Source organism: Leiobunum rupestre, chromosome 2 (assembly GCF_980474605.1).
Source record: "Leiobunum rupestre chromosome 2, qqLeiRupe1.1.hap1, whole genome shotgun sequence".
In the NCBI taxonomy this organism is placed as follows: Eukaryota; Metazoa; Arthropoda; class Arachnida; order Opiliones; family Sclerosomatidae; genus Leiobunum; species Leiobunum rupestre.
The window spans coordinates 9,792,584-9,818,786 of NC_143385.1; the positions used below are offsets into that span (position 1 = coordinate 9,792,584).

Consider the following 26,203-nt stretch of genomic DNA (forward strand, 5'->3'; position numbering starts at 1 on the left):
AACTCCATATAACATACACAGTGGCTAGCGTATTATAATTAATTACCTTTTTCAGTTTACTTAGAGGTCAAGCTGGATTTTCGTCTGCCAAGGTATGTTTCAAACGAATAAAATTGTCAGTAACATATTTATATTATACTGCAACTTAACAGGTTGGAAACTATATAAAGTATTTAATATAGTAAAATGTTTCGAATTAAATATTATTAAATTCCAGTACCTTAAATAATTCACTTTTATTTAAGAAATTAAGTATGACTTAAGTGATTCACAATTTTTCAGACATTTTTGTAATGGACATATTACGCATTCTTCGTCATTGTCTTTAAAGAATAATTTTGATCATTTCTTTACGCAAACGTCTTTGGCATTTCTACAAAAATTGTTTTTGCAGATGCATTTAGGTCGACAAAAGTCCAAGCAAAATAGACGAGTTATTTTCCAGCAATAGTCACTTTCACAAGGATTCCCGCATGACTTTCCATCGTGAAACCGCTCGTTCGCACCAAAGCAAAGCAGCCGCGATTCCACGAAGCAAACCATTGACAACAATCCAAACAAGTATAAAAATGAAGGGTTTAAATTCATATTGAAATAGATAACTTATGTTTCTGCTAAAATTTCCTTTTCGTACCGGTTTCCTATTCAGTTGTCAAGACAGTTTATATTTTCCGCGTATTATCTTTATAGTGCGTCTAAGCAATTAACCTTTGGTTTTGCTTAGACGCTGGTACATAGTCTTTCCTTGTTCGATAAAGCTGGCAATGATTATGATTTATGGAGATAAATGTCCATCTAGGCCATTAAAATGAAATATGTATCTACGCAGGCTTCGACATATTTCAAACGAATAACATTAGTAAGATAGCTACGTCTGTAGAAAAATATATTTTATATACTTCTGGTAATATACAAGTTACAATTTCATATTCAACGTACCAACCGGTTTTGGAAATATTTTATGTATATTTTAAACAGGGTGGCAATAACGTTAATGTAACAAACCACTGTATTTTTAATCGCAGATTTGGATATATTACGCTATTGAACCATTAGCTTTTACAAACGCCACAGAAACGGAGGTGCAATTGGTACTTTGGTAGTTAGTAAAACCGGAATTTTAAAATTAAATATTAAATTTGATTTTCATTATCCATCAAAATTAGTTGATGAATTTTAGATAAGATTTGTTGGTGTTTTTCTGTATGGCCTGGGAGCGTTTCTATGAAATCATTGGCACCGTATCAATTAAGAGGATAATTGGAATGAAAATTTCTTTTATCGAGTTATTTCCCAAAGCGTCAGTTTACCGAGTGTCCTGGGGCTATTGACTAACCTTATTTTAATTCATAGTACTTATCCAAGTACCAAGCGTAAGATCTCGTTCTTCAGACGAGAAAAGCTTTTTTTTAACGTAACCACCCAAATTTTCAATTTATTTTCCAAGGTCATTTTTATATTAATAAAAGGTCTATCAGCTAAGTGATAACGCATAGATTAATTAACTAGCTTAAAGCTGCGTGTTGTTCCCCCAAAAAGTGTACCACAGTTTATTGTTCAAACTGCTTAATTAATTGCCAATTAGTTGGACAAATTCCGTGGGCAAACTAATTGGCCTTAAAAAGTTGCGCAGTTAGTGCACAAAGTGTTTGAAAATTTGTTCAAATTTAAATTTAATAAGTAAGATATTCTTAATTGTGTCTACTCAAATGTCCGTGACATCTTGTTTCTAACCGTGTAGTTGTAGTAACTACGTTGATTTGCGTCATTTTTTCTGGCCGATGGTCGATAAAACTTCGCGAGGTACTAAAATCAATTAGAATCAAGGAATACCTCTGCGTATTGTTCCATACCAGAGTGACTGAGAAAAATCATATCACCTCGGGCAGGAATCAATATTGAAGCTGCAAGCCCAGAAAACCGAAACGTTCCGAAGCGCCAGGCTTTTGTTTTGATAACAATCACTCGGATAAACGCGTTATTTACAATATTTAAATTTCGTGGTATCGTAGAATTCACGAAGATGGCGCCAATGTCTTATCGGCTTACTAGAAAATATTTCGGCAGAAAATCGATGCACTATTCAAACAGAACTGGCAACGGAAAGCTATTTCCTTTGCATTTGACAATTGGATTATCCTAAAAGTGTGTGCCGTTAAATTATTTCAAATCAATTTATTTTAAGGTATCTTCGGAAAGCATTTGGACAGCTCAGAAGTGAAGAAACCTCTGATCTGCATGCCACTTCCATTGCTTCATGTACAGGAGCGTGTGAAGACAAATCGAAGAAGCTTAACAGAATGTGGTTTGGAGACTACATGTACCTTTGTTCACTTATTCACAGCACACAGTGCCGTATTAACGCGTGACAGAGCCACTAGGCTTGGAAATTCTTTAATTTAATGATTTACCTCATAATTTGCTTATGTAGAAGTTTTAATAATTGGTTCGGGAAAATAATATTTCGCTCGAGCATTTGAGGAACACCAGGAAAATACATGTAGAAAAAGTTCGAGAAAAGCTTTTTGTATTCCAGAAAATAACTATAATTATAAACGACTAGTTTAAAAGAATATATGGTTGTGTCCGTTGAAATGTTTTAAGTATTTCAACCGTATTTAATGAAACCGGTCGGTTATAATTAAAGTTATTTACTAGAGTATAAAAAGAAATATTTGCAAAATACCATCCTGATCTGAATTTTTGGCGGCGATTTTTTTAAAATGAAATTAGTCTAGATATTTTGAAAACGTTTTTTTATGTTATTTTTGAATTTGTAAATAATTGATGGCTCTTTTCCTGCCAAATTGACATAACCAAAAAGTAAGCTATTTAAATTTTATAAAAATTAAATTTAATTACTTTATAATACTTGTTGGCTTCGATTTGTTATTTAACCTATTTTGACCATTTCTAAAAATCCACCATTGAAATTTAGATATGATTTATATATATCGAATTTAAATTAACCAACTACGGTTATAAAATTATATCTTTAATAGAAAAATAATGAAATAACTAACTTAATTTATTTATAATTTGATTTAAATTATTTCCTTTTAAAATCAACTTTCATATTTTATTAATCTCTTTTTTTTACTTGGTATTCTCTTGAAAAACTATCTTTACAGAATACAATTTTTTTTAATTTTCTGGAAATACTTAAATATTCACCAGATGGCGCTGGCAGAAAATGTCTAACTATTTTAGAGTAATTGTCAAAATACCTGAAATAGATCAAAGTTTTAGACATACGTGTAATTATCTCATCTGATCATTCTAACCTTTTTTCGTACTATTGGCAAAACTTTTGAGAGTTGCTTTGCAAAATTTTATTCCGAGTCAAATGATATTTTGACTGTACCCGATTTATACATATCTGTTACGAGATAAATGTTCATCCATCTATCTGGCTAATTTTATTTGCTTGAAACATGTACCAGCTAGTGCCTAGCGCCGATTTGATAATTGAAAATCACCCGGAGCCGATATTTTTCGGCGGCGGCGGCGTAAAGTGAAAGTTTCTCCCCCATTTTAAAAACCTCAAAATCTTTTTGAAGGAAATGAAGTTACGTAGAAAATCTCAAAACAAATTCGGCACGGTGAAAAAGAAATGACTCGGCGGCGGCGGTTCGGCGCCAGAGAAAATATTGGCGACGGCGGCGTTGGATCGGCAGCGCTAGGCTCTACATGTACCAACGCAGGTTCCCGTATATTTTTGGGAAGAAAAATAGTGCGGAGACTGCCATATATTGGTCAATAACATAAATTAAAGTTATCTTAAACAATATTTTTACATGGGATATATAATTTAGGTTAAACTCCACTAACTAGAGTATAAGTTGTCTAAATATAATACTCTACAATGGCTCTTGTACAATGGCTATTTTAAATTTTAGCTTCCTTTGCCATAAATAAATGGCACCACGCTCTCCAGTAAACTCGCGTTTTTCGAGATACTTGGTTTTAGAAATAAGAACGCGTTAATTGTCATTATTTTTTACTCAAACCGAATTTGTTGAGATACCTGGTTTTAGAAATAACTTAGCAACGACGACCTATAGCACCGCAACAAACTCGCGAGCCATCGCCACTCGCCAGCGCCTCCAAACCACCTAAATACCTTGGGTACTTACCCGGGTAAATACCCAAAATACATAAATACCCAGGTGTTTATAAACACCTTTAATTTCTTTGTTAAATATTTTTTAATTTATTCAATTAAGAATATGGTAATTGAAAAACTCACAAACACATCAAGTTATTCTCATATTAAATATTAATTATGGTTTTTTTACTTTTTTTTGCAAATTTTACATAGTAACATTACATATGAGATAACTATTAAATATTATTTATTCATTATCTGGATGATCACTTGAAAGTTCAGTCTCTGCTGCCCCTGCCTCTCCTCAGACTCCTCATCATGACTATTTTATTACCAGGCTTAACACTAACAGTAACATGAGCAATTAAGGATTTTATTCATTTCATGTGGGCCATTAAAACATTTCCTGATATACTTTGTCATTTTGTTGACATTAGAATGTTTGTATTCCTTACAGCAATATATATGAAAGCAACACCTTTATTTTTATCTTTGAATAACTCCCAGGCTAGAAATAAAATTGACTAATATAAAACTGCTTTTAAAAATGTAGTTTGCCCAAATTTCCCTACCTAATAAGCCCAAACCAAGCAAAAGATGTAGACAAGGAGGATAACAGATAGCTCCACTCGACCCGATACTAACTAACGCCCTAATCATAAAAACCCTAGTTTTGGGTATTTACCCCATGCCCGTGCATGGGGTAAATACCCGGGTAAATACCTATTTAAAAATACCCTACCCACTGGGTATTTAACCGACTTACATCACTAGTTCACACTATTCAATTTTCTTGCTTACAATTAGTTGGTTTCAATAGGCGAAACTATAAAGTCCATTGGGGCTGAAAAGATGGTAATCACCTGACTTTGTGGAGAACCGCAGCGCCATCTATCCTAAGAAATTCGAATTATTATTCATTTTATTTTGCTAATGGTGGTTTAAATTTTGATCGATTCGTCTAAATGATCTATTTATTATTATTATTTAAAACATTTTGTAATAGAAAAGTGTAAGTTAATTAGCTGTCTGCAGTATCTGGAAGGAATAATTTTTTCTTTAACGTCGCATGGCCAACTATGAACACGAGTTACCGAATCGAAGTTGGTTGTGAAAAGGTAGTCACGTGATTTTGTTTTCCCATTTCAACAAGTTGGTTAAGACCAAATTTACTTGATAGTTTCGCCTATTAAATGGCCCAATTAATTGTATAGTGTGAACTGGGCTTTAGCCATTCTCTTAATTAGAAACAACTACATTCTTTCCTAATTTTCTGAGTGGTACATGTTTATATTTTAGCTGTAAAATTTAAGTAAATACTTTTCCAATACCAGCAACGTAGACGTATCGCGTAAAATAGTCTGGCCGCATCTTCCTAGATATGAAAGCACCTATTGAAAGGTGTTTTCTCAATTTAATGGATCACTGAGCAAAACCCACCTGCTTTATTGGAAATTGTTTGACAACTAAGAACAGCTGCGGCGAAATTCTGGAGGCACAACAAATGAAAATGATCCGTTCGTGGGCGAAGAGTGTGCGGTTCGTTTTGAACTTCTACAAAAAAGAGCCACGAACGTATTGCGGTAGGCATTTATTTCTACAAGAACGAACTTCTCAGTGAAGAAAGGGAACATAAATCGGCAGTTCGAATGTTATGAACATTTCCTCGGATAATGAATACAAAGGTCAGTGAGCTTTTTAATTCATTCGTCAAATTCCCCTTGAGCCAGTGTTGACCGACGTCATTTAATTAAAATAGTTTTCGATTTTTTTATTATACGGTTACTTCTTTTAAAATATGAGGCAAGAAACTAACGACCCGCAGTGATAATTATTTCGTTATAATTTCCGGTAAACATGCTGACCTACCGACGTCATCTCGTCACTTGAGTTGACAGGACGCGAAACCACGTGACTCACAGTGTCACACAGACAAGTGCTCAGTGTCCTTATGTCCATATTTCGTTAGACACGCTGTGGTTTGAATTTCCCACCGAAAATGTTGGGCACTATAATTTCGATTGAGATAGGGCAAAGTGACCAATTCTGGACCACCTTTTTTGTTGCGCTTGAAAAGTTCAATTTTAAAAGGTAATATTCGTAAAAATAGAAACAATTTTTTTTATAACTATTGTTTTAACTGTTGCGTTTTTGAAATTCTAGTTTAAAAAAAGGACGTCCTTGAAACTTTTTTTAATTTTTAATTTTTCTCAATATATGCAATTTAACCATTTGTGGGCCACATGCCCTAAAGTGAACCGGGGGGCGACCTAATGTGGACCACGGGGTGACCTAAAGTGGACCGGTAGATTTCTATTAATGAACCAAAATTTTAAACTATAGGCCTACTTCTAGACAAAGGTCTATTTAAAAACAGTTAAAATTAGGTCAAATATTTTAAATAGGCATAGGCCTACGTATTAAAAATAAAACTGCACGGAAACATTTTTTTAAACAAATGCAACATTTACTTGAGATATTAATACAAATTTAATCGTACTACAAATATAATTCTGGACTTACCTCTGTTTTGACTAGTTTCATTTAAATATATTTAAATATCCCGCATTTTTCAAATATAAACCATTTCTGAACCGGTCCAGAAATGGTTTATACAGTGGTCCAGATGTGGTCAATTGCTAGGTCCGAAATAGGACTACATTGGTTCACAATAGGTCGAGGGTAGGTTCAGAATAGGGCAAATCGAATAGTTTCTTAAAAACGATTTTTTTTAAAAGAATTATATTTTTTTAAACTTAGAACTATTTTTAATAATAAACTAAATTACTTACGTAAACGTGAAATACGATGTAACATTAAATTACTATCACGAAATGCATTAAAATTCAAGGTTTTCTGGAGCTCGAAGTGAAAGTTCTGTCTAAAAATTTGGCGGGAACTCAACACTGGTTTTTAATTACCAAGGTGCGCATGACGGCTTTTAACAAATTCGGTTGGTTGAATAATATTGAGTTTTCTACATATTTACTGCCATCTATTTGGAAACATTATTTATTACAAGAACGAAGAGGTTTGGCGGATTATTTAAAACTCAAAATAAATGTTCGAGCTATAACCTATGATTTTTTATAAGAGTTTTAAAAAGGTGGTTCAGAATTGGTCGTGGTCCAAATAAGGTCACTTTGCCCTACATCTAAATAAGAAGGCCAATGTTACTTTATAGAAAGGCCTATTGTCTTTGGTTGAATTAAGCTCCATCGTGCTCAGCTGTGTCATAGAATTATATTTTCGGTTCTAGTTTTAAACAACGATTATAGTAACACGAGGTCATATTTATAGGCAGTGTTGGCTGGTTTAACCAACACTGCCTTAAGCCATGGTTTAAACCAAGTTATTTTGTTTTTTTAATTAACTAAAAAATATTCCAAAATGTTTGTACATTTTCTTACCGAAATGATTACATTTCTAAACAATTTACAAGGTGACCACATCTTTCAATACCTTCCTAAAAATTCCTTAGGTTTTCTCATGTAGTATATCACCCGAAAACATTCGGTCGTCGTGTACCCTTCTTCATCTCATATTTAACTTTATTTTATCTACTGTTTTTCGGTAAGAATCTTTATTTTTGCTTATGGTTTTTCCTATATTTTACTTTAATTCGCTTGAAAATTTCCTATTTTTTCTATAAAATTTTCGAGGCATTTTCCTGGTCTCCCTGCATTTATACAAAATCTAAAATGAAACTAAAACTAAAACTTCGTTCTGGTCACGTGAGACTTGCAATAATACTCATATTTATTTATTTTTAGTTGATTGGTTATATGTATGCACGGTTAAACAAAAGCAAAAAATAAATAAAAAAAATAAAAAAACATGGTTTAAACAAAAAAACGTGGTTCAATCCAAAGAAAATGTGTGTTTTTTTTGGTTTTTATAAAAAAAATGTTATTTTTTCAAACCCTGCTTATAGGGGATAAACTAATGTATCTAACCATATGGAGTATTTTATTCGGAATCCTATGGAGCCCCTTTATTCTTCGGTCTTTGCAAGGTTTTGTATTTTAGATTCATGAACTCATGACATAAAAGGGGAGTTGCTGGGGGAAAATGTAGTAACTTTAAACTCAAGAAGAGGTAGTGGCTGAAAAACTACAAAACGTTTGTTAAAATCTTGAAAAGGAAAATTTGGTTGCAGCCTCGTGGGATCAGAGCTGCACGCCAAGACCTGGTCTCGGGCTCAGTCTCATAAAACGTTTTGATTGGCCTTAATCTTGTCTCGGTCTCAGAATGTTTCCCCAAAAACACTAGACAAGCTCATATATTTGAAAGTATCTTATTGGCCACCAGTTAGGCCTTAAACAGGTGGCCGGGTTACAATGCATAGGAGGGTGGTGGCCACGTGAACCAACAGCTCCCTACACTAACTATTACCATTAAACTCTACAAGTTTTATGGAAAGAGGAAACCATAGAACTCGGGGGAAAACACCTTTAACCAGTGTGGAGATAACATGCAAACTCTACGCAGGAGTGGTTCCGAGTTTTCACCCAATGCTACAAGCTGGATTTGAACCTGGCTCCTCTTGCTTCGAGGTGAAAGTGCTAACCACTCCGCCACCCCACCTTTATCCAAGGTCATCTGCTCAATCCTTTTTCATACATTGGTCAATGTTATTTAGATTAAATGTTTTTATTCATAACATTCTAGATTTCCTTACATGCTTGTTTAACTCGAAATTTTGCACTAAAGTAGGTTAAAATGCAAGTTATTAATTGAATGAAGCATCATAGACGTGAAAAACGGAAAAAGTGACTCAGCAATTTTCTTAGTCTCAACAAACCATGCCGAAACAAAAAGTTCCCCTTTTTGCCTACCCCAAAATTCAAAAACCTTTGGAGGCCGCGATGCCCTTGCAATTTATTTTACCGTCTATTACCGTGAGTGGAGTGATTCTCAAAAACCACCAAGTCTTTTGTGGGCTAGGGTGGAAGACAAAAATCGAAAATTGGCACAATAATAAAGTGGCAAACATGGGGTCCATTAAGCTAGCCCCCCACCCCCTCTCTATAAATTAAAAAAAAATTCATTTGCGATCGAATGCAACCTCGATGCGACAATATGCGAAACAAGGGAAATGAGTTGTAAGATAACAGTTAAATTGGAGCTCGTTTCCGGGTCATAATTTTTTTCCCAAATACAAGAGCTTGTGTTGGACTCAATAATCCTTCCCCTAAACATTGAGCTCGCCTCGAGCTCGTACTTATTTCTGTTACTCACAAGGGCTAGTCTCAGTTGCGTAAGAATTTGAATAACTTGCGGGGCTCATTCCAGTCTATAGGGAAACATAATCGTGCAAAAACGGACTCATAATGGACTCTGAAAACTGAAATGGTCTCATATCGTGCTCGTGACAATAATAAGGTATCAAACTTTCAGCTCTATAGCTCGCCAACAATTCTTTGGTTTCAGCTCGTTCTCGTAGTAATACATTATATTATATTGGTCTCAGCTCAGGCTCACAGCAATTTAACATATTTTAATGGTCTCATCTCGAGCTCACAAAAATACACTTGTGCTCAAATTAAATGACTACAACGTTTTGGTTTCGTCTCGGGCTCGTATCAATCTCATAATAAAACCAGGGCTCGGTCTCAAATCAAACTCGGGCGTAAGACGAGCCCGTTCAGTTATGCGTGGGATTTGGCCCACGATAATAGAAAAATTCATGTACATAAAAACCCCGTACGGAATCAGATCCCCGAAAATAGTAATTTTAATCCATTAGTATACAACTGAAAGATCAGTTGATAGACCACTAATGTCCCTCGAGTTCATCAATACCAAAGTCAGATAAAGTTATTTGCGAGGTCGTTGCTGAAGAAGGTTACATTTGGTCGGTCTAGTCATTAGCCAGTTTCATCTCTCGAACGTCTAACAATATCCCCAACGTTAGTAGATGTTAGCGTAAATGCCATTTTAAAGCGTTGCCGAAACTGTCTATTTTTCTTAGACGTATAAAAACTTTATCTAGACTTAGGCTACTTACCAAGTACACATAAATAAACTTAATGGCTTGAGCTATTAAGAAAATTTACAGCTTGAGGTAGGGAATAGAGCGCTTGACCAAAATAGCAATTGTTAAAATAGCGTTTTCAAAAGCGCGTTTTTCAAAACAGCATTTTGTTGCAACGGCGCTTTGTAAAACAGCGGTTGTTGAAATAGCGTTTCTCAATACCGCGGTTTGTCGAAAGAGCGTTTTGTTTAGTCAGCGTTTTTTGGTTAAGCGTTTCTCAGTAGAGCGGTTTGTCAAAACAGCTTTTTCCATAAACAGCGTTTCTGAATATAGCATTTCTCAAATTAGCGATTTTGAAACAGCGGTTTTGGTCAAGACAGCGGTTTCTTAAAATTTATATGAATTGACGATGGAAAATGTATAACAATCGTATGAACTTCTGGGGTTAGGTTAGGTTAGGTAAGTTTGCAATACTAACTATCAGCAGAAACCATTAGGTAATGAAATTTGCCGAAATTTCAGAAAAATATGTATTACAATAGGCCTATATTATTAGTGCTATAGAAAGCAGCGCCGTTTTGGGAAACGCTGTTTCGACAAAATACGGTTTTGAGAACCACCGCTATGACAAAGCGCCGTATGAACAATTTGTTGTTTTGGGAAACGATGTATAAAGACACGCTGTTATGACAAAACGCTATTTTGACAAAATGCTGTTTAGGAAAGCGCTGTAGTCCCTACAAATCATTTGAAGGTATTTACCTATATAAATAAGTTTATTAGCAAATACGCCGACTTTAATTTCTATATACTTTCTACGCTCTTGAGAACACAGCCAACTGGCTCAGTCACTAGATGTCAGGGGAATCTGGTGAAAGTCAGTTTGCCCCATTGAAGTTTCCTATCTATATACGAAGTTATTTTATCTATGGTTTAATGGGAGCTTGTCGCGTCACTCGCGTGGTAAAAAGAGGGCGTGGGAGTTTAAAATACGTCATCAAAATTAGAAAATTTATACCCTTCAGCGCCGCCAAGTGAGGCATTTTAGAACGTATGTCTACGGGCAAGTAAATCGAACTTTATCCAATAGAGAAATTCGAGCTAGACCATAGACTAAATATGTCCGGGTAATCCACCTATTGTGTCCGGGATTGCTTTGACTGGACATTTATCTCCAAAACTATAAGAGTTAGAGTGGCGAAATGTTTAGGTTATTACTTTTTATATGGGAACGCTTTACATTAAAATTTTATGAAAAATCGGAAAATAGTTTCCGAAAAATGCCCAGTCAGAGCCAAGGGCGTATTTAAGGGGGGGGGGGGGGTTGGGGGTCCCCCGAATGCTGATGACCGGGGAGGGGGGTGCCTAATAAAAATCAGTGAAACTTCCGTCAGCACCCCCCCCCCTTGAAATTTTCCCTCAAAACCCCCCCTGAAATACAATCCTGGATACGCCCTTGGTCAGAGCCATTCTGGGCACCGTGTATAACCAAAAGCGCCATTAGACCCAAAAGTGTGTCAAGTCTACCTTAACGCTGGCTAAAACATCTAGCTAGAGACTACATAACCTACTAGTTGGAATAGTACTAGCAACGTTATATTTAGTCTATGGTCTGGCGCGATTTTCTCGCCCGTAGACATACGTTCTAAAATGCCTCACTTGGCGGCGCTGGGGTCACTCTAGTCTTGCCCCCCCCCCCCATCCCTCAGTGCAACAAGCTCCCACTGAACGATTTACCTTTCTGACACACTTTTAGGTCTTATATGTCGCTTATGGTATAACGTTGCCAGTGCTATTCCAACTAGTAGGCTACGTAGTCTCTTAGGCCTAAGGTGGTGCCTTGGGTATTAGCCTAGCTGATTATTATTATTATTATTATTATTATTATTATTATTATTATTATTATTATTATTATTATATATTAAAGGGCGCAAAGGTAGAATGGAGACACTTTTGGGTCTTATGTCGCTTTTGGAAACACTAATATTTTTGGAATACAAATTATTGTAGATACCTCATGAGCGATAATTTAGCAACCACAAGATCTACTAATATTATTACAGGTTTCGTTCGTTGTCATTTAGACAGCGGAGCATACATTTAGTAGCGTCATTGTTTATGGCCTCTAGTCGATCCAAATTTGTTAAACAGAGTGAAAATGGATTTTTTATGGATTTTTCCTATTATGTTGGAAGGGGCGCCAAAATCGATATTGAAGCTGCATCTCCTCAATCCACAACGTTTCTACGTGGCGGCACAAAAATAATTGATAATATTAATATTAAATTAATTAATTAATATAAATTGACATATTTTGTAGTAATAAATGTATATGCGAAAACTCAGCATCATTTAGTAGAGGGGGGTGAAAAGAAAGTGTATTACGAAATCGAGTTTACCGTAGTGTGAACTTGGAGCAACGAATTTCACATTTCTACCATCAGGTTTAACGGTTTGAGTCTATTTGATCGATTCCCAGATGATCGAACGGGTCCCAAATGATCGAACGGGTCCCATTTGATCGAATTTCCATTTGATCGAATGGCATTTGATCGAACGAAATTTGATTGAAAGCTACTGTAGGGTAAAACTACTAGTTTTTGGGAGTAAATCGAAAAGGCAACGGTGCATACGCGCGTACATCAACCTAACCTAACCTAACCTAACCCTATTTATATATATCAAAAACAAAGGGCCGTTATCGTCGATGTCATAAAAAATTCCATCATATAGTGTATAAAGTAAAAATCTCTTCATCTTTGTGGCTTAATACAGTTAAAGCAATGAATTATTCCATCATTATTCCTTCTGCACTTAAGCAATGAATTATTCCATCATTATTCCTTCTGCACTTAAGCAATGAATTATTCCATCGTTATTCCTTCTGCACTTAAGCAATGAATTATTCCATCATTATTCCTTCTGCACTTCATATTGACATTCGGTAAAATAAAAACATACCAACTGGTACTATAAATACTTTTGAATTCGATCAAATAGTATTCGATCATTTGAAGGTTCGATCTTATGAAACAAATGACAAATGGGATTCGATCAAATGGAATTTCGATCAATTGCAACGTATAATGATTGACTGTCGATCACATATTTTTCGATCAAATGGACCAACACCGGTTTAACAGAAGCTAGAGACGATAGGCGCTATAGAATACGATTTTTCGTACGGGGTCAAAATTAAGTCGGGGTTGGGGTCGGGGAAAATTGTCGGGGGTTTTCGGGGGGTTTTTGGGGTCGGGGTTGCGGTTAAGCTCTCCCCAAAAAAAAGGTCGGGGAAAATTGTCGGGGGGTTTTCGGGGTCGGGGTCGGGGTTAAGCTCTTCCCGAAAAAAAGGTCGGGGGAAATTGTCGGGGGGTTTTCGGGGTCGGGGTCGGGTTAAGATCTTCCCGAAAAAAAGGTCGGGGGAAATTGTCGGGGGTTTTCTGGGTCGGGGTCGGGGTTAAGCTCTTCCCGAAAAAAAGGTCGGGGGAAATTGTCGGGGGTTTTCGGGGTCGGGGTCGGGGTTAAGCTCTTCCCGAAAAAAAGGTCGGGGGAAATTGTCGGGGGTTTTCTGGGTCGGGGTCGGGGTTAAGCTCTTCCCGAAAAAAAGGTCGGGGGAAATTGTCGGGGGGTTTTCGGGGTCGGGGTCGGGGTTAAGCTCTTCCCGAAAAAAAGGTCGGGGGAAATTGTCGGGGGGTTTTCGGGGTCGGGGTCGAGGTTAAGCTCTTCCCGAAAAAAAGGTCGGGGGAAATTGTCGGGGGTTTTCGGGGTCGGGGTCGGGGTTAAGCTCTTCCCGAAAAAAAGGTCGGGGGAAATTGTCGGGGGGTTTTTGGGGTCGGGGTCGGGGTTAAGCTCTTCCCGAAAAAAAGGTCGGGGGAAATTGTCGGGGGATTTTCGGGGTCGGGGTCGGGGTTAAGCTCTTCCCGAAAAAAAATAGTTTGGATCAGGTAACACCACCGCCGAAAAAAATAACACTGGCTTTATTGTAACTAAAAGAACCAAATAATTTCGTGGAAGAAGGTTTATAGCAAAAACAATTACCAAATAAATAAGCTCGTTACCAATTCAAAGGTTCAAACTTCAAACTTACATTCCCGAAAATTAACCCCGAAACATAACACCTCCCAACCTTGAACACCCCAGGCTTTATTTTTTATCTTCGGTACAGGGGTCGGGGTCGGGGGAGTCGGATGTTTTCGGGGTCGCGGTCCCCGTACGAACACTAGTTTGAACCCCTCCCCTGAAATATTTCTGAAAGAAAATGCTAGCTTGGGTGAAGAAAATTATTGACGTCTGAAATAACTTAAAATTATGCGGGTAGTAGGCCTAATCAATAATCTGTGTCATTTGATTGAATTGCACACGAATATGACAGAATACGAAATTATTTATAAAGTAGGATATACGACGAAAAACATAGTTCAGAGAAACTAAACTAAATTTAAGTTTATATAGAATCAATTGAAATAATTTACAAATCAATTCAAATAATTTAAAGGCATTAGACATTTGATATTAGGATCGGCCCACCGGACCCTGGTACAACTGTACCACCTTAGACCACGGTTCGTAGTTATTTGGATCCGAATACTATATTTAAATATTTTTTGATAGAATCTGATACTGAACGAAATTTACAGACAGTTTCATTAAAATAAGACATATTCAATCTTGAAGGTAGAACCACGGACTTTATTATACCTAAAGGAACGAATTTTGTCCAGTTTGACTTTAAGCCCATGGGTGGTCACTGAAAGAGGGGAGATGTGATATACGGACTTCAAGGCTTTTTTTTCAAAAATTAAATAGCATACGCGATGACCTTGAAACGCCTTTATTTAAAGCAAGTGGCGGATCGCGTCTAGTTGCATTCGCTCGCACTAGATGTCGTTAGCGTAATAATCCAAAGAAAGTTGAGTAAGCATCGAAATCTACCCTAAAAGGTGTGGCAATTGGGAACTTCTCACGTTGATTGGTTTTTCGGAATCACGTGAATATTAACTTATTAAACTAGTGGTTTTGGGAAGCCAATAGATGACAGACAATTCGCCCTTCGCTTTAAGTCCCGGAAGGTGCTGCCATCTAGAAGCATTTTTACAAACCTTTTTTTTTTAAACTTTTTTTTGATAGAGCCGCCATGTTTTTTAAGAGACTGCTAACTAGTTTTCGCCCCGCTAAGTTGGTCGCAAACGAACTCTTCTCGCGCCAAATTTTTAGCTGGATAACCGAGTGGATAACCCGTTCCTTTAGGTATAATAAAGTCTGTGCTAGAACAATGTCAGTAGGGATTTTCGATTATTTGCTCAAAAATATTTAGAAATAAACGATTCAGTTCATAGACTTAGGAATACGGCAAAATTATACGCATCCAGGACATACTAAAATATTAACCCGCGTAGAATTTGGACTATTATCAATGCGAGATTGGTAAATATTAATCGATTTGCCAAGTAATAGGAAATCTTTCGCATTAATGAGCATTTTAATATTCTAGCTTTCGGGAACCAGGCTCTATTGGAAAATGGATCAATTGGGCGGTCTTACGAGGCTCTCTCGAAACGTGCCTTTTCGTGTCAATTCGGGAAAGTTCATACAAATGGATTGGGGAATATCGCTCCAAATCTCCGAGGCGCAATTCCCCACGCAAGCCTTCCGCGTCCAAAAATAATACGATTCTTTTCCAAAACGATAAAACAGAGTTCAGAGTAGTACCACGTCGTAGCTTTGGTCATATGTCTGAAAATAAAAAAGGCAACAAATGCGAGGCGGGGAAAACTAAGTGGCAGAATCTGCTAAATCTACAACGTTACGCGGGCGAAAGGAGGCAAATGTGGCATGATCTGGTTCAAAGAAAGTCCGCGTGTGGCGCTTCCGTACAACGCTAAAGGTGACTAGCTGCCGTGTCACGGTGCTGTTTGAACAGATTCTGCCCAGTATGTTTTCCCTTCCTTTGATGCCATTTAACCTTAGACCAAGAAACACAGAGACGTCTCGCTCATAGCATACCCAACGCTTGATTTTTCGGTGGAGCTTTGTTGCGGCCGCGGTAGGGAGAGGAGCGTTAGGTGATACAGATAGTCAATAGGCGCCATCCGTGAGAGATAAAAATGCGTTTTTTAAAGAACTTGAAAAAAAATAATCAGCTAAGAGTTATATATTTTTAAATTATTTTATATTTTTTTAATATTTTAGGGACACAAATATTAAAAAACATACCAGAAATTTAATTTTTTGGAGCCATACTGTTGCAGGCCACGTGCTGACAGATTGTAGGGCTGTGCACGTGACTCAAATAGCCAATAAAAATTGACTCACCTTCGCTACTAGCGACACAGTGCGAGATGAATAGGAAATAGGCAGCCGCCACGAAGCTTCGGGCGCGAAATATCTACCGTGCGACGTCCCTGTGTTTCTTGGTCTAAGATTTAACAGTGATTTCGTCTAGAAGAAACGACTGTTTAGAATCATTACGGATGAATTACACTCCGAAAATAAATTGGAACGATCGTAGCGGGTGTTTTCGGGTATTTTTCAGGTTCGAAGATGGCTATTTTTTATATAAGCCTGGATCGATTTCCGGGGTCAGCAGGAAGTCATTTGTAATGCTCGTTAATTATATATAAGTAATGATACTAAACAGTCGTTTCTTCTAGATGAATTCAGTATTAAATTTGGCGTGATTTTCCATACTGTGGGTAAATGTTTTTATCTATGCCACCCCAATAAAGGATTACTGTATACATGATGTTTCAAAAGGTTATGCAACAATTTTAAGGAGTTGCATGGGGTTAGTTGAGAAGTATGCCTGTTTTTTTCCATTTTCCTACGATGATTTAAAAGGGTGTCAGAGAGCTTCAAAGTGTGGCCTACATGCCCCTGGAAGTAGGCTGCAACAAGCGCAAAACCAAGCAGCAGGGACTTTAAATACTGTTTAAGTTTACTTTTTACGCTGGTTACCTCGATTTGTTTACAAATTCCTTTTTTACCTATTACACGAACCCAAACCTTAATGTTCGCGTTTCCCTGTTGCTCGGTTTGTGCTTGTTGCAGCCTACTTCCAGGGGCTAGTAGGCCACACTTTGAAGCTCTCTGGCGCTCTTTAAACTCATCGTAGGAAAATGGGAAAAGACAGTCATACTTCTCAACTCACCCCCTACAACTCCTTAAATTTTTTGCATAACCTTTTGAAACACCCTTAGGCTTAAAAAGGAAAACTAAAACACTAAGAAAATCATTTATGATGACATTAGTAAGTTTATTTACACCATTTTAACTAAACACATTGGCGTTGACACAAAACTGAAACTTATCTAGATATCAGTCATCTCCAAATCTACTAAATCATACATTAGTGTAAACAGTCCCTCTGAAACTTCACATTGTTTGACCCCCATGCAGTTTTATATTTTTAAACACGTCCAAATTAAGTTCATACGATTTCTGAGTTTCATAATGGCTCATCGATTTTATCGATGCAATCATAATAAGTAATTGGCGTCCATTCGAATGAGTGTTCAAAGACAATAACCTTCCCGTTTGGTGTCTAAGGCCTTTGGCCGTCACTATAAATTGTTATAAAAAATAACATTCCATTCTAGTTGCCACACTAGGTTTTTGAATAATATTTCTTCCTTTGTAAGCGATTAAAAGGGATCCGGTGAATCAAATCGAGTTTTGTAATCAAACAAAATATTTTGGAGGCTTATCTGGTTACGCCACTGCAATCATTTTCCTGAATTTCCTGTCCCTTCTTGGATGCAGTAAATGAAACACTTACTATATCTTCTCTATTAGGGCTCGGCGTTCGGATAAGAAACTTTCCGATCATTTCTTATGTATCCATATCCGAAAATTATCCGAATAAAAACTTATTTGTGGCATATTAAAGCGTATAATAGTCGCGAATAATATCCATAAATAAACCGTTAATCGAATTTTTATGTTGAATTGAAATTTTGGCGGTTAATTTATCCATTTCCCCGAGCTCTATTCTCTATAGGGAATGCGACGTTTTGAAATTTGAATGGCACAATAGAGGTACCGATACACCGTCAAAATGCGCAAATGCATCTGGCAGTAGCACATCTCAAATAATCGAAGGAGGTTCCGAAAATAAACGTCCTACAATCGACCCGCGGGCAATAAATAAATTGTAAACAAGCATTCACCGTATTCAATATACAGACACATGTTCCCCCTATTGAAAGCTTTACCCAATCAAAATGTTTTTCTCGATATCGTCGTGCCGTAAAATACCCCACGACGGATCGAATAAAGTCTTGGGAGAGCGATTTACCAAAAGCCGCTTCGATATTAAAGCTGATTGTATAAAAAGTATATCTATCTTGGAGAGCTTCCATTGGCACGACCATTCCTCGAGGGACATTCGAACGAAGAAAGTGCGCGGCTTAAGGGTTCCTCGTTGCTACCCCAACGCGTTCAATCGAGAAAGACACTGGTCTCTCACCCGTAATGGACCGGCTGCTAAAAATCGGCTTAGAAAACCGCGGATATCGCCTGGAGTATACCAATTAACTGGTGACCCGTATATCTGTCGCGCTTACTCTAAACTGCCGCTCGACTCCGGGCAATCGATAATCCAAAAAAAGGAGAGAAGTGTGACTTAAGTGAGAACCCGGTTAATGGAACCGCCCTTGTCACCCTTCTTACGCGAAAAGATACTGGTTTTTATTGGACACCGGTTCAACCTAAGTCAGCCGGCGTTTTCTTACTCTTCTACCAAAATCGGCGGCGAATTTAAAATGGTAATTTATAGGTTGGAAAGAGCTATCGATCGCCCGTCGAAGATATAAACGAGTTTTCTCGTTAATAACACTTTCGGGTGACTTTTTCCCGACGACTTATAAAGTGTGCTTTCGTAAACATTGGCGATTTAAAATTTATAGAACGGCCGTAATAATATATGAAAAGGGGATTCGATCGATTATTTCGCTAAAACGCTTAATCAACATTTAATAGCGGGTCGTCCAATAACGGAGAAGCTTCCGAAATATTTATAGTTTGTTTAATGACTTAATGGCAAGTTTCGGGACGTTGAAAGTGTATTTAAAGTTAATATTTAGTTAAAATTAAGCGAAATCAGCCGATAACCGTCGCGTATTCATTCGATCGGGTTTCGGAACCAGTCGTTTCATGGTAATCAAGAACAACGTTGGCCGAGCGATGACTAACTCGTCGGCCTGTAATCTACGGGGTTTGGTCTCAACAGCGTCCAAGAGCAACAGGCCATCCTTCGACAACGCCTCAGCGGTCATCCCTCTCGGCGACGAGGTAGCAACCGACGACGATGAATTATCGCGGTTGGAAGAAAAACTACTTCCGTCCAGGGGCAATCGAAGGCTCGACTTCCTGTTTTCGATCCCCTCTCCTCCCGCCTCCGCGCTGATCAGATCCAGAGGCACGTCGAACGAGAGCCCGACCGCCCCAGCCACCGCCCCAGCTGCCGCCGCGAACGCTCCAGATACGTTCTCATTCTGTTCGGGGAAATCGTCGCCTTCTTCCGCCGAAGCTCCATCATCCCGCGGGGCCCCGGAGAAGAGGCCCTCGGAGCGGGCGTCCGGGCCCGACGCCGAGCGGAAACGGAGCCAGCCTTCCATGAGCTCTAGCCATCAGCGGGGACGGGGAAGCAAACTGCGTAGGCGACTCTCCTCAAAGAGCAATTTTTCGATCGAATCGGTGGATGATAGCGACGGATCCTCGAAGGGAGGCGCCAGCATCCCCGACGAAGACTCTTTCTCTCACTCTTCCAACGATTTTCTGGGTCCGCCACCTTCGACGCGCGACTACCGAAAATCCACACTAATTCGCTCCGGGAAATTCTGCAATCTCGATCCTCGCGGACAGACGGACCATTTCTCCAATTTTCAAAACGGACCATCCGAAGGAAGACGGATCAAACGGAAAACGTCCGTTGCCGTTCAGGTAAAATGTGTGTTGAATTTTACTCGCGGATAGATCATTTAAGACTCTGCAACTAGTCACGGCATTTTACGATGTTAAGCGTATATTAGAGTCGTTTATATTAGCGTTACCTTTAGGAATTCCCGTTTGAATTTTTACTATAGTAACGGTAATAAATATTTAACCGTTAATTTAAATATGAAATAACCGTTAAAAAATTACAACAATTTAACCGTTAGTTTTAATATGAACTTACCGATGGATAAATAACGGTATTTTCACTGTTAATTTCCACGTGCACTTACCGTTAAATAAATAACAGTAATTAAACCGTTGATTTTACAGCAAAAATTGATACGGTCATTTTACTATAAATTTTCCAGTTAAATTACAGTTCAGTTACGGTAATTTCTTAGAGTGATAAGAGGGAAGGATTTGAAATATATCCGCCTGTATGTTATAATCTACATTCGCGTATAGCAACCTCTGTTGAATTTATCGATTGAAATTAATTTCAACAGTTGCATCGTACGCGTATATTCTTTAACATTATTGGTTTGCTAGAAAGTACGTGAGTTTAATGTTTTCTTGACCGCGTTAGCTGAAAGGATTAAGCCAATTTCGGGAACTTTAAATGCGTAGCACGAAATTCTAGTCACAATGTAGACAGTATAATAAATAACTGTAGCGGTTTTTTTATTGGAAATCATTATTATTATTATTTCATAATCATAGGAAGGTTGTTTTTAATGCGTACAAATCTTTCCGTTTTCTTTTGAATGTGTGTTTTGCGCTAAAATTAGGAGGTTGCCTGTTATGTGTTTCGAAATTCAATATGCTCGTGCAAATAGCTCTCGACAATATATTCATAAATCTTCAGTCTTGAAAGTATTTTAATCCTCTTAATTTTTATTTTAATACGTGTTTCCATAAAATATTATTGCATGTATGTCTATAATAGTAAAGGCGAAATTGTAATTCCGCTTTGATGCTCTATAAAAAGCGATTTAACTCTAGTTTATAATATAAGGGTCATTAACAAAAAATAAAACCAATGTTATAACTTTGGCAGGTCCGTTTAAGGGGGTGAAAATGGGTGATGAAATTTCACTTTTCGGAAAATGGTTTTTTAACTAATTAACTAAAAAATTTACGCTCAATGGCATTTTTTTACTAAAAGTGTGGCGCATTTATGTTAATTTTTGAAAATCGCTCAGTGGCGTCGTTTAGGAGGGCGCGTCATAACTCTCATCCCCCCTTTTCTTTAATATATTTTTTAAAAATAATTGCTTGTAATATTTACTTAAAATAGTTTTCGGGGCTTTCAAAATAATAATAATAATAATAAATAATATAAAAAATGTTTCTCAAAACTTGAGATTCTCTCATATATTCCTATATTTTTAATTCAATTTCGAGCTTTTAAACTTGTGAAAGTGAACATCTATTTTTAAAAGCTAGAAAGTAGCTTTGCTAATTTTCAACCATATAATGGAGCGGCGAATATTAGAAGGGTGGGTGTTCCACACCAAACACTCGTGGTTCTATTATCTGTAAGAAGTTTCCATGAGACCAAAAAAAACGACAACATTTCAAAAGATTGACCTTATTTGTAGTGTTTGGTTGTTAATCTGGTAAAATCGAGGGGCTAACCGTTAGTATTCCGGTGTACACTTTGGTTTGTATTACAAAATAATATCTCGTAGTATCATGTATTACGGACAATACTCATGTGTTACAAAATACTGTCGTGAATTACCAAGAATTATCAGTGCAATACCAAATATTCTCAATGTATTACACAAATTTATCGTGTATTCCAATGCATAGAGTTTACTTAAAAATACTTAATTTTTTTATTTAAACCAAGTATTATAGTGTTATTACCAAATAGAATGGTGCATTACCAACAACAATGGAGTATTACCAAATGTATTTAAGTATTACCAAACAGTATCGAGTTGGTGATAAATTGCTGGTATTTTTCACAAACGTTATCGGGTAGAATTGTTTAACTCTTGTATTTGCAATCTTTTCCAAATAATGTCATTTGTGATGTATAGCAATATTTTGGCCAGGGATAAAGATTGTCGGATATGTGATGAGAGGACGCCTGAAATTAGTTGGTCCATTACCCGTACATTACATATTATGTACGAACCATCCAGGGTTGGCTGATTTAAATCCATTGGATTTCAATGATTTAATGTAATTTTTTAAATACACTATAAAGTTTTTACTTTTCTGTTAGAATCTCTTAGTGTTGTAATTTTAGCTAAATACAGGGTGTTTCAAAAGGTTATGCAAAAATGTTAAGGAGCTGTAGTGAGTAAAAGAGCGCCAGAGAGCTTCAAAGTGTGGCCTACTAGCCCCTGGAAGTGAGTTGCAACAAACATAAAACCAAGCAGCAGAGAAAAACGAACATTAAGGTTTGGGCTCATGTGATAGGTAAAAAAGGATTTTGTAAACAAATCGAGGTAACCAGTGTAAAAGAGGATTACCTCTATTCTTTGTAAATTTTGTAAATATTGGTGAAATAAATATATAAAATTTATTTTAAAAAAAAGTGAACTTAAACAGTATTTAAAGTCCCTGCTGCTTGGTTTTGCGCTTGTTGCAACCCACTTCCAGGGGCTAGTAGTCCACACTTTGAAGCTCTCTAGCGCTCTTTTCACTCATCATAGGGAAATAGGAAAAAACCGACATACTTCTCAACTCACCCCTACAACTCCTTCAAATTGTTGCTTAACCTTTTTTTTGTACCCCTCCATTGATTTTCGTGACTCTCCCTGAGCAGTGGCGTATCCTTCCACTCTGGGATAAGTTTTACTTTTGGTTTTAGTTTCAGCTACAAGATAGCTTTGTCGAAGATAATCTATAGATTATTTTAAACGAGGATTGCTAGGATTTGTTGACCACTCTTCTGGATCTGGAAAAGGATTGAAATTTGGGAAAGCCCCGAGGCCTAATCGATCTTTCTCGGAGGTTGGAAACTGCCATCTAGCTGTAATTTAAACTTCCGTTTCCTAAGAAAATTTTCGAACAATAGCCCAGTAGCGAGCTGTATTTGATTTTGCTTTATTTGTCACGTGACAGAACCACACGCTTGGAAGAAAAGTGTCAAAGAAACTTTGGATAACTTTTTTTAATAAAACATTGTTATTTGCAACTTGCTTATATCGTTCAAGCAAAAAGTTTTCAATGTTCTTAACAAAATTTCCAAAGTTCAATGGCGACCTTAGAAATTTTACTTATGAACAAAAATACTTGATAATTCTGAAAATAAATAAATCTATAGACTATTTAAGAAACAAAATTTTGGAAAATGATATTTTTAAGGAAAATAGATTTCGTAGCGTTTCTTAAAATTATCAAAAAAATATAATTGTTATGAATGCATTCTTAAGACATTTTTTATAAATCATATTTAACTAGGAGCAACAAACACAACGCCCCTAGTTTTGTTTTTTGCTCCTAGTATTTAATAAGTCTAAGATTTTAAAAAGATTATGACCCAGAAATACCCTAAAGAGTGTTTTAAGAATGCTCATGGAAGTAGTACAATTAAATATTGATAACTATTATATAAATATACACCTATAAAAATTGTTTTGTTCGAAAGAAAACTTTAAGTTACATTCTCAATCATTTTAGACCTAACCCTTTATTATGAATTTCATGTTAATTTCCACCTCCTTCCTATTATAGGCTTATCACTTAAAAGTGTACAACCCTGTAGTTTTGACGGTACTAAAGTGATTATGCATAAGCGTTTATAGATTAGTTACTACCAAAGGCTGTACTCGGTGTAATTGGTTTAAGGAATTTAACTAACTGATTAGCCCTTCGCCCCCCCCCGGCGATCCTAACAATTAATCCAAAACCAAATTTCATGAAATTTCTTAAATCTATAAGATGGTGTTTTCCAAAGTGTTCCTTTTTTGTAATATTATGTTACATAGAGTAACCCACTCACATAGAGTCGAAGGCTATCAGCGAAACTTATACTTTAAAAAATGTAAAACCAACACCATCGCTCTTCGGACTATATTTATTAACGTCTCGAAAACAAGTTAGCCCGTTAAGATTAATGTTTCATACGCTTCCATAGGGCCTTCCACTCTATGTGAGTGGGTTATGATTATGTTATTTGCAACTTCCATATTTTTATCATCCACTGTGACCACTAAAAAATGCTCCACTGCTAAAAATGCAAAATCTATTTTTGCTTGGAATTTTATATTTTCAGATCGCAAAGTCGGCGCTGGGGGTCATTTGATGAGATAAAATTCAATGACTTTGAAAAATGTCTTCAATGTAATTCAAAATTTCTCTCGAGAACCGTTAAATTTAGAAAAATGTGCACCGTCACATTTTGGTTCTCAATGGCTTAACACCGATGTGAATTGATCAATAGGAAGCCAAGAAAATTAATATAAAAACACCAAGGTCATTACTGCTTAAGATATCACTTTTAAGTGAATTAATAATTTATTAATAATAAAGTACTTGTGCTACGGCATTAAAAATTTAACGACCAACTCACCCTGGTAAAGGGTCTTTGGCTACGGAAGTTCTGTGGACCTTCAAGGTCATTCCGTTGGGTTTAGAAGCTCGGTTCCAATTTCAAAAGTCTGCGCCCTCACTTTTTAGATACAAATTGCTTCAAACCAACCTAATTTAATCAATACGAGCCGCACATTTTTCTAATTGGAACCGTGTGTTTAAATTAAACGGTTCTGGAGATAAATTTTGAATGACCTTGAAGCATGTCTTCGAGGTCATTGAATTTTCTCCCAACAAATGACCCCATGCTCCGGCTATGCGACCAGAAAATATTAAATTCCTAGCAAAATTAGATTTATAATTATTAGCAGTGGAGCATTTTTAGTGGACACCCTGTATATCAAAGCCACTGGAGTTTATCAATGTGACCACACAAAAGCCCTATAATGTTTATAGGAAAAAAATGAAACGTCGATTTTAATGATATGATATGGGAGATTATTTGTAAAATATAGAGAAATGTAAATGTAAATTTGAGAAGAATAAAGATTCAGATCTTTATGCGGGTGGAAACATTTGATTGTGGAAGGGAATGTAGTTTATTAAGTTTCGACTAAATTCTTTCCAGCTTAGTAATTTTTGTATGTACGTAAATGCAACGCGAGAAGCGCGAAAAATCTAAAAAAATATGCTTTTATAGGAAGCTATTGGACGACATGGGAAAAATTAAATAAAATGTGCAATAACTACGCCAAATCTAGCCAAAAAATTACAAATAAAAAAAAACAAAACTTTTTGTTGTTAAATAACCTTGATTTCAGTGTTGGCACAATTTTGCCAAGGGTGGCAAAAACCGCGGTTTTTTCTAGGGAAAAACCTGGTGGAATAAACTAGATTTTTCCACCTATTGTTTTCCTGTTAAAAACCGTGTGGAAAATCGTACTTCCAAGGTTTTTTCCAACTCTAGTGGCAAAATTCAATAAAAAATAAATAATAAAAGCAGTATATTCTTCTATTCTATTCACTCTTCTTCTGGCCTTTTTTCATTTCTCCTATTTGCAATGACCAAATTAGTCACTTAATAGATAAAGAAATGATTAATTTAGCATGAAAAGAGTTTTTTCATTTTTTCCGGTTTTTACCAGTTTTTCCCACATGTTCCGGCAAAAACCTGTTGTTGTCGGGTTTTTGCCAACCTTGCTTGATTTACCCCATAAAGCTTCCTATTACTGGTAGTTAAATCAATAAAAAGGTTAAGTTGAATTCTGCCTTTATCGAGTATGAATCGTGTAATTACCCGAATGTCATTTAGATAACAGTATTATTTAAATATTGCAAGACCTTCGAATTCTTAGTATTAACGAAAAAGCATTGTAATAATGTGAACTTTTCCCATATTATAGATAATAATATGCAATTATAGAATTATACGAATAATATTGGCGAAAAATTTATATAAAATGAAAAATTTCGAAAATAATATATAGATAAACAGAGTTTAAGTTCTATATTATGATATATAAATACTTTTTGTGTCCTATCCAATAATTTAAAAAAATTCGTTTTTTTTCCTATAAGGAATTAAAATTTTAGACTAGGTGCCCCTGCTTTCATTCGACGTATGGCTTCTAACGATTATCTGAATAAGGCAAACTGATTACTATATCTTAGAGGTCGGCAACGGTTAATCATTA

At 36.5% G+C, this 26,203-nt stretch overlaps 1 protein-coding gene across 3 annotated transcripts in view; it reads left to right on the forward strand.

The window, feature by feature from the left end:
- Positions 1-5,632: 5,632 nt before the first annotated feature.
- LOC149956054 (anoctamin-5-like) overlaps positions 5,633-26,203 on the forward strand; it is a 94,770-nt gene continuing 74,199 nt past the window's right edge. For 2 of the 3 annotated variants that reach the window (XM_090165387.1, XM_090165388.1), the window contains exon 1: positions 19,495-20,024. In XM_090165387.1, the coding sequence (XP_090021513.1) occupies positions 19,698-20,024 (327 nt within the window). In that variant the 5' untranslated portion in view covers positions 19,495-19,697. Of the gene's footprint in view, positions 5,794-19,494; positions 20,025-26,203 lie in introns of those variants that run through there. The other variant, XM_090165389.1, reaches the window with a different exon arrangement.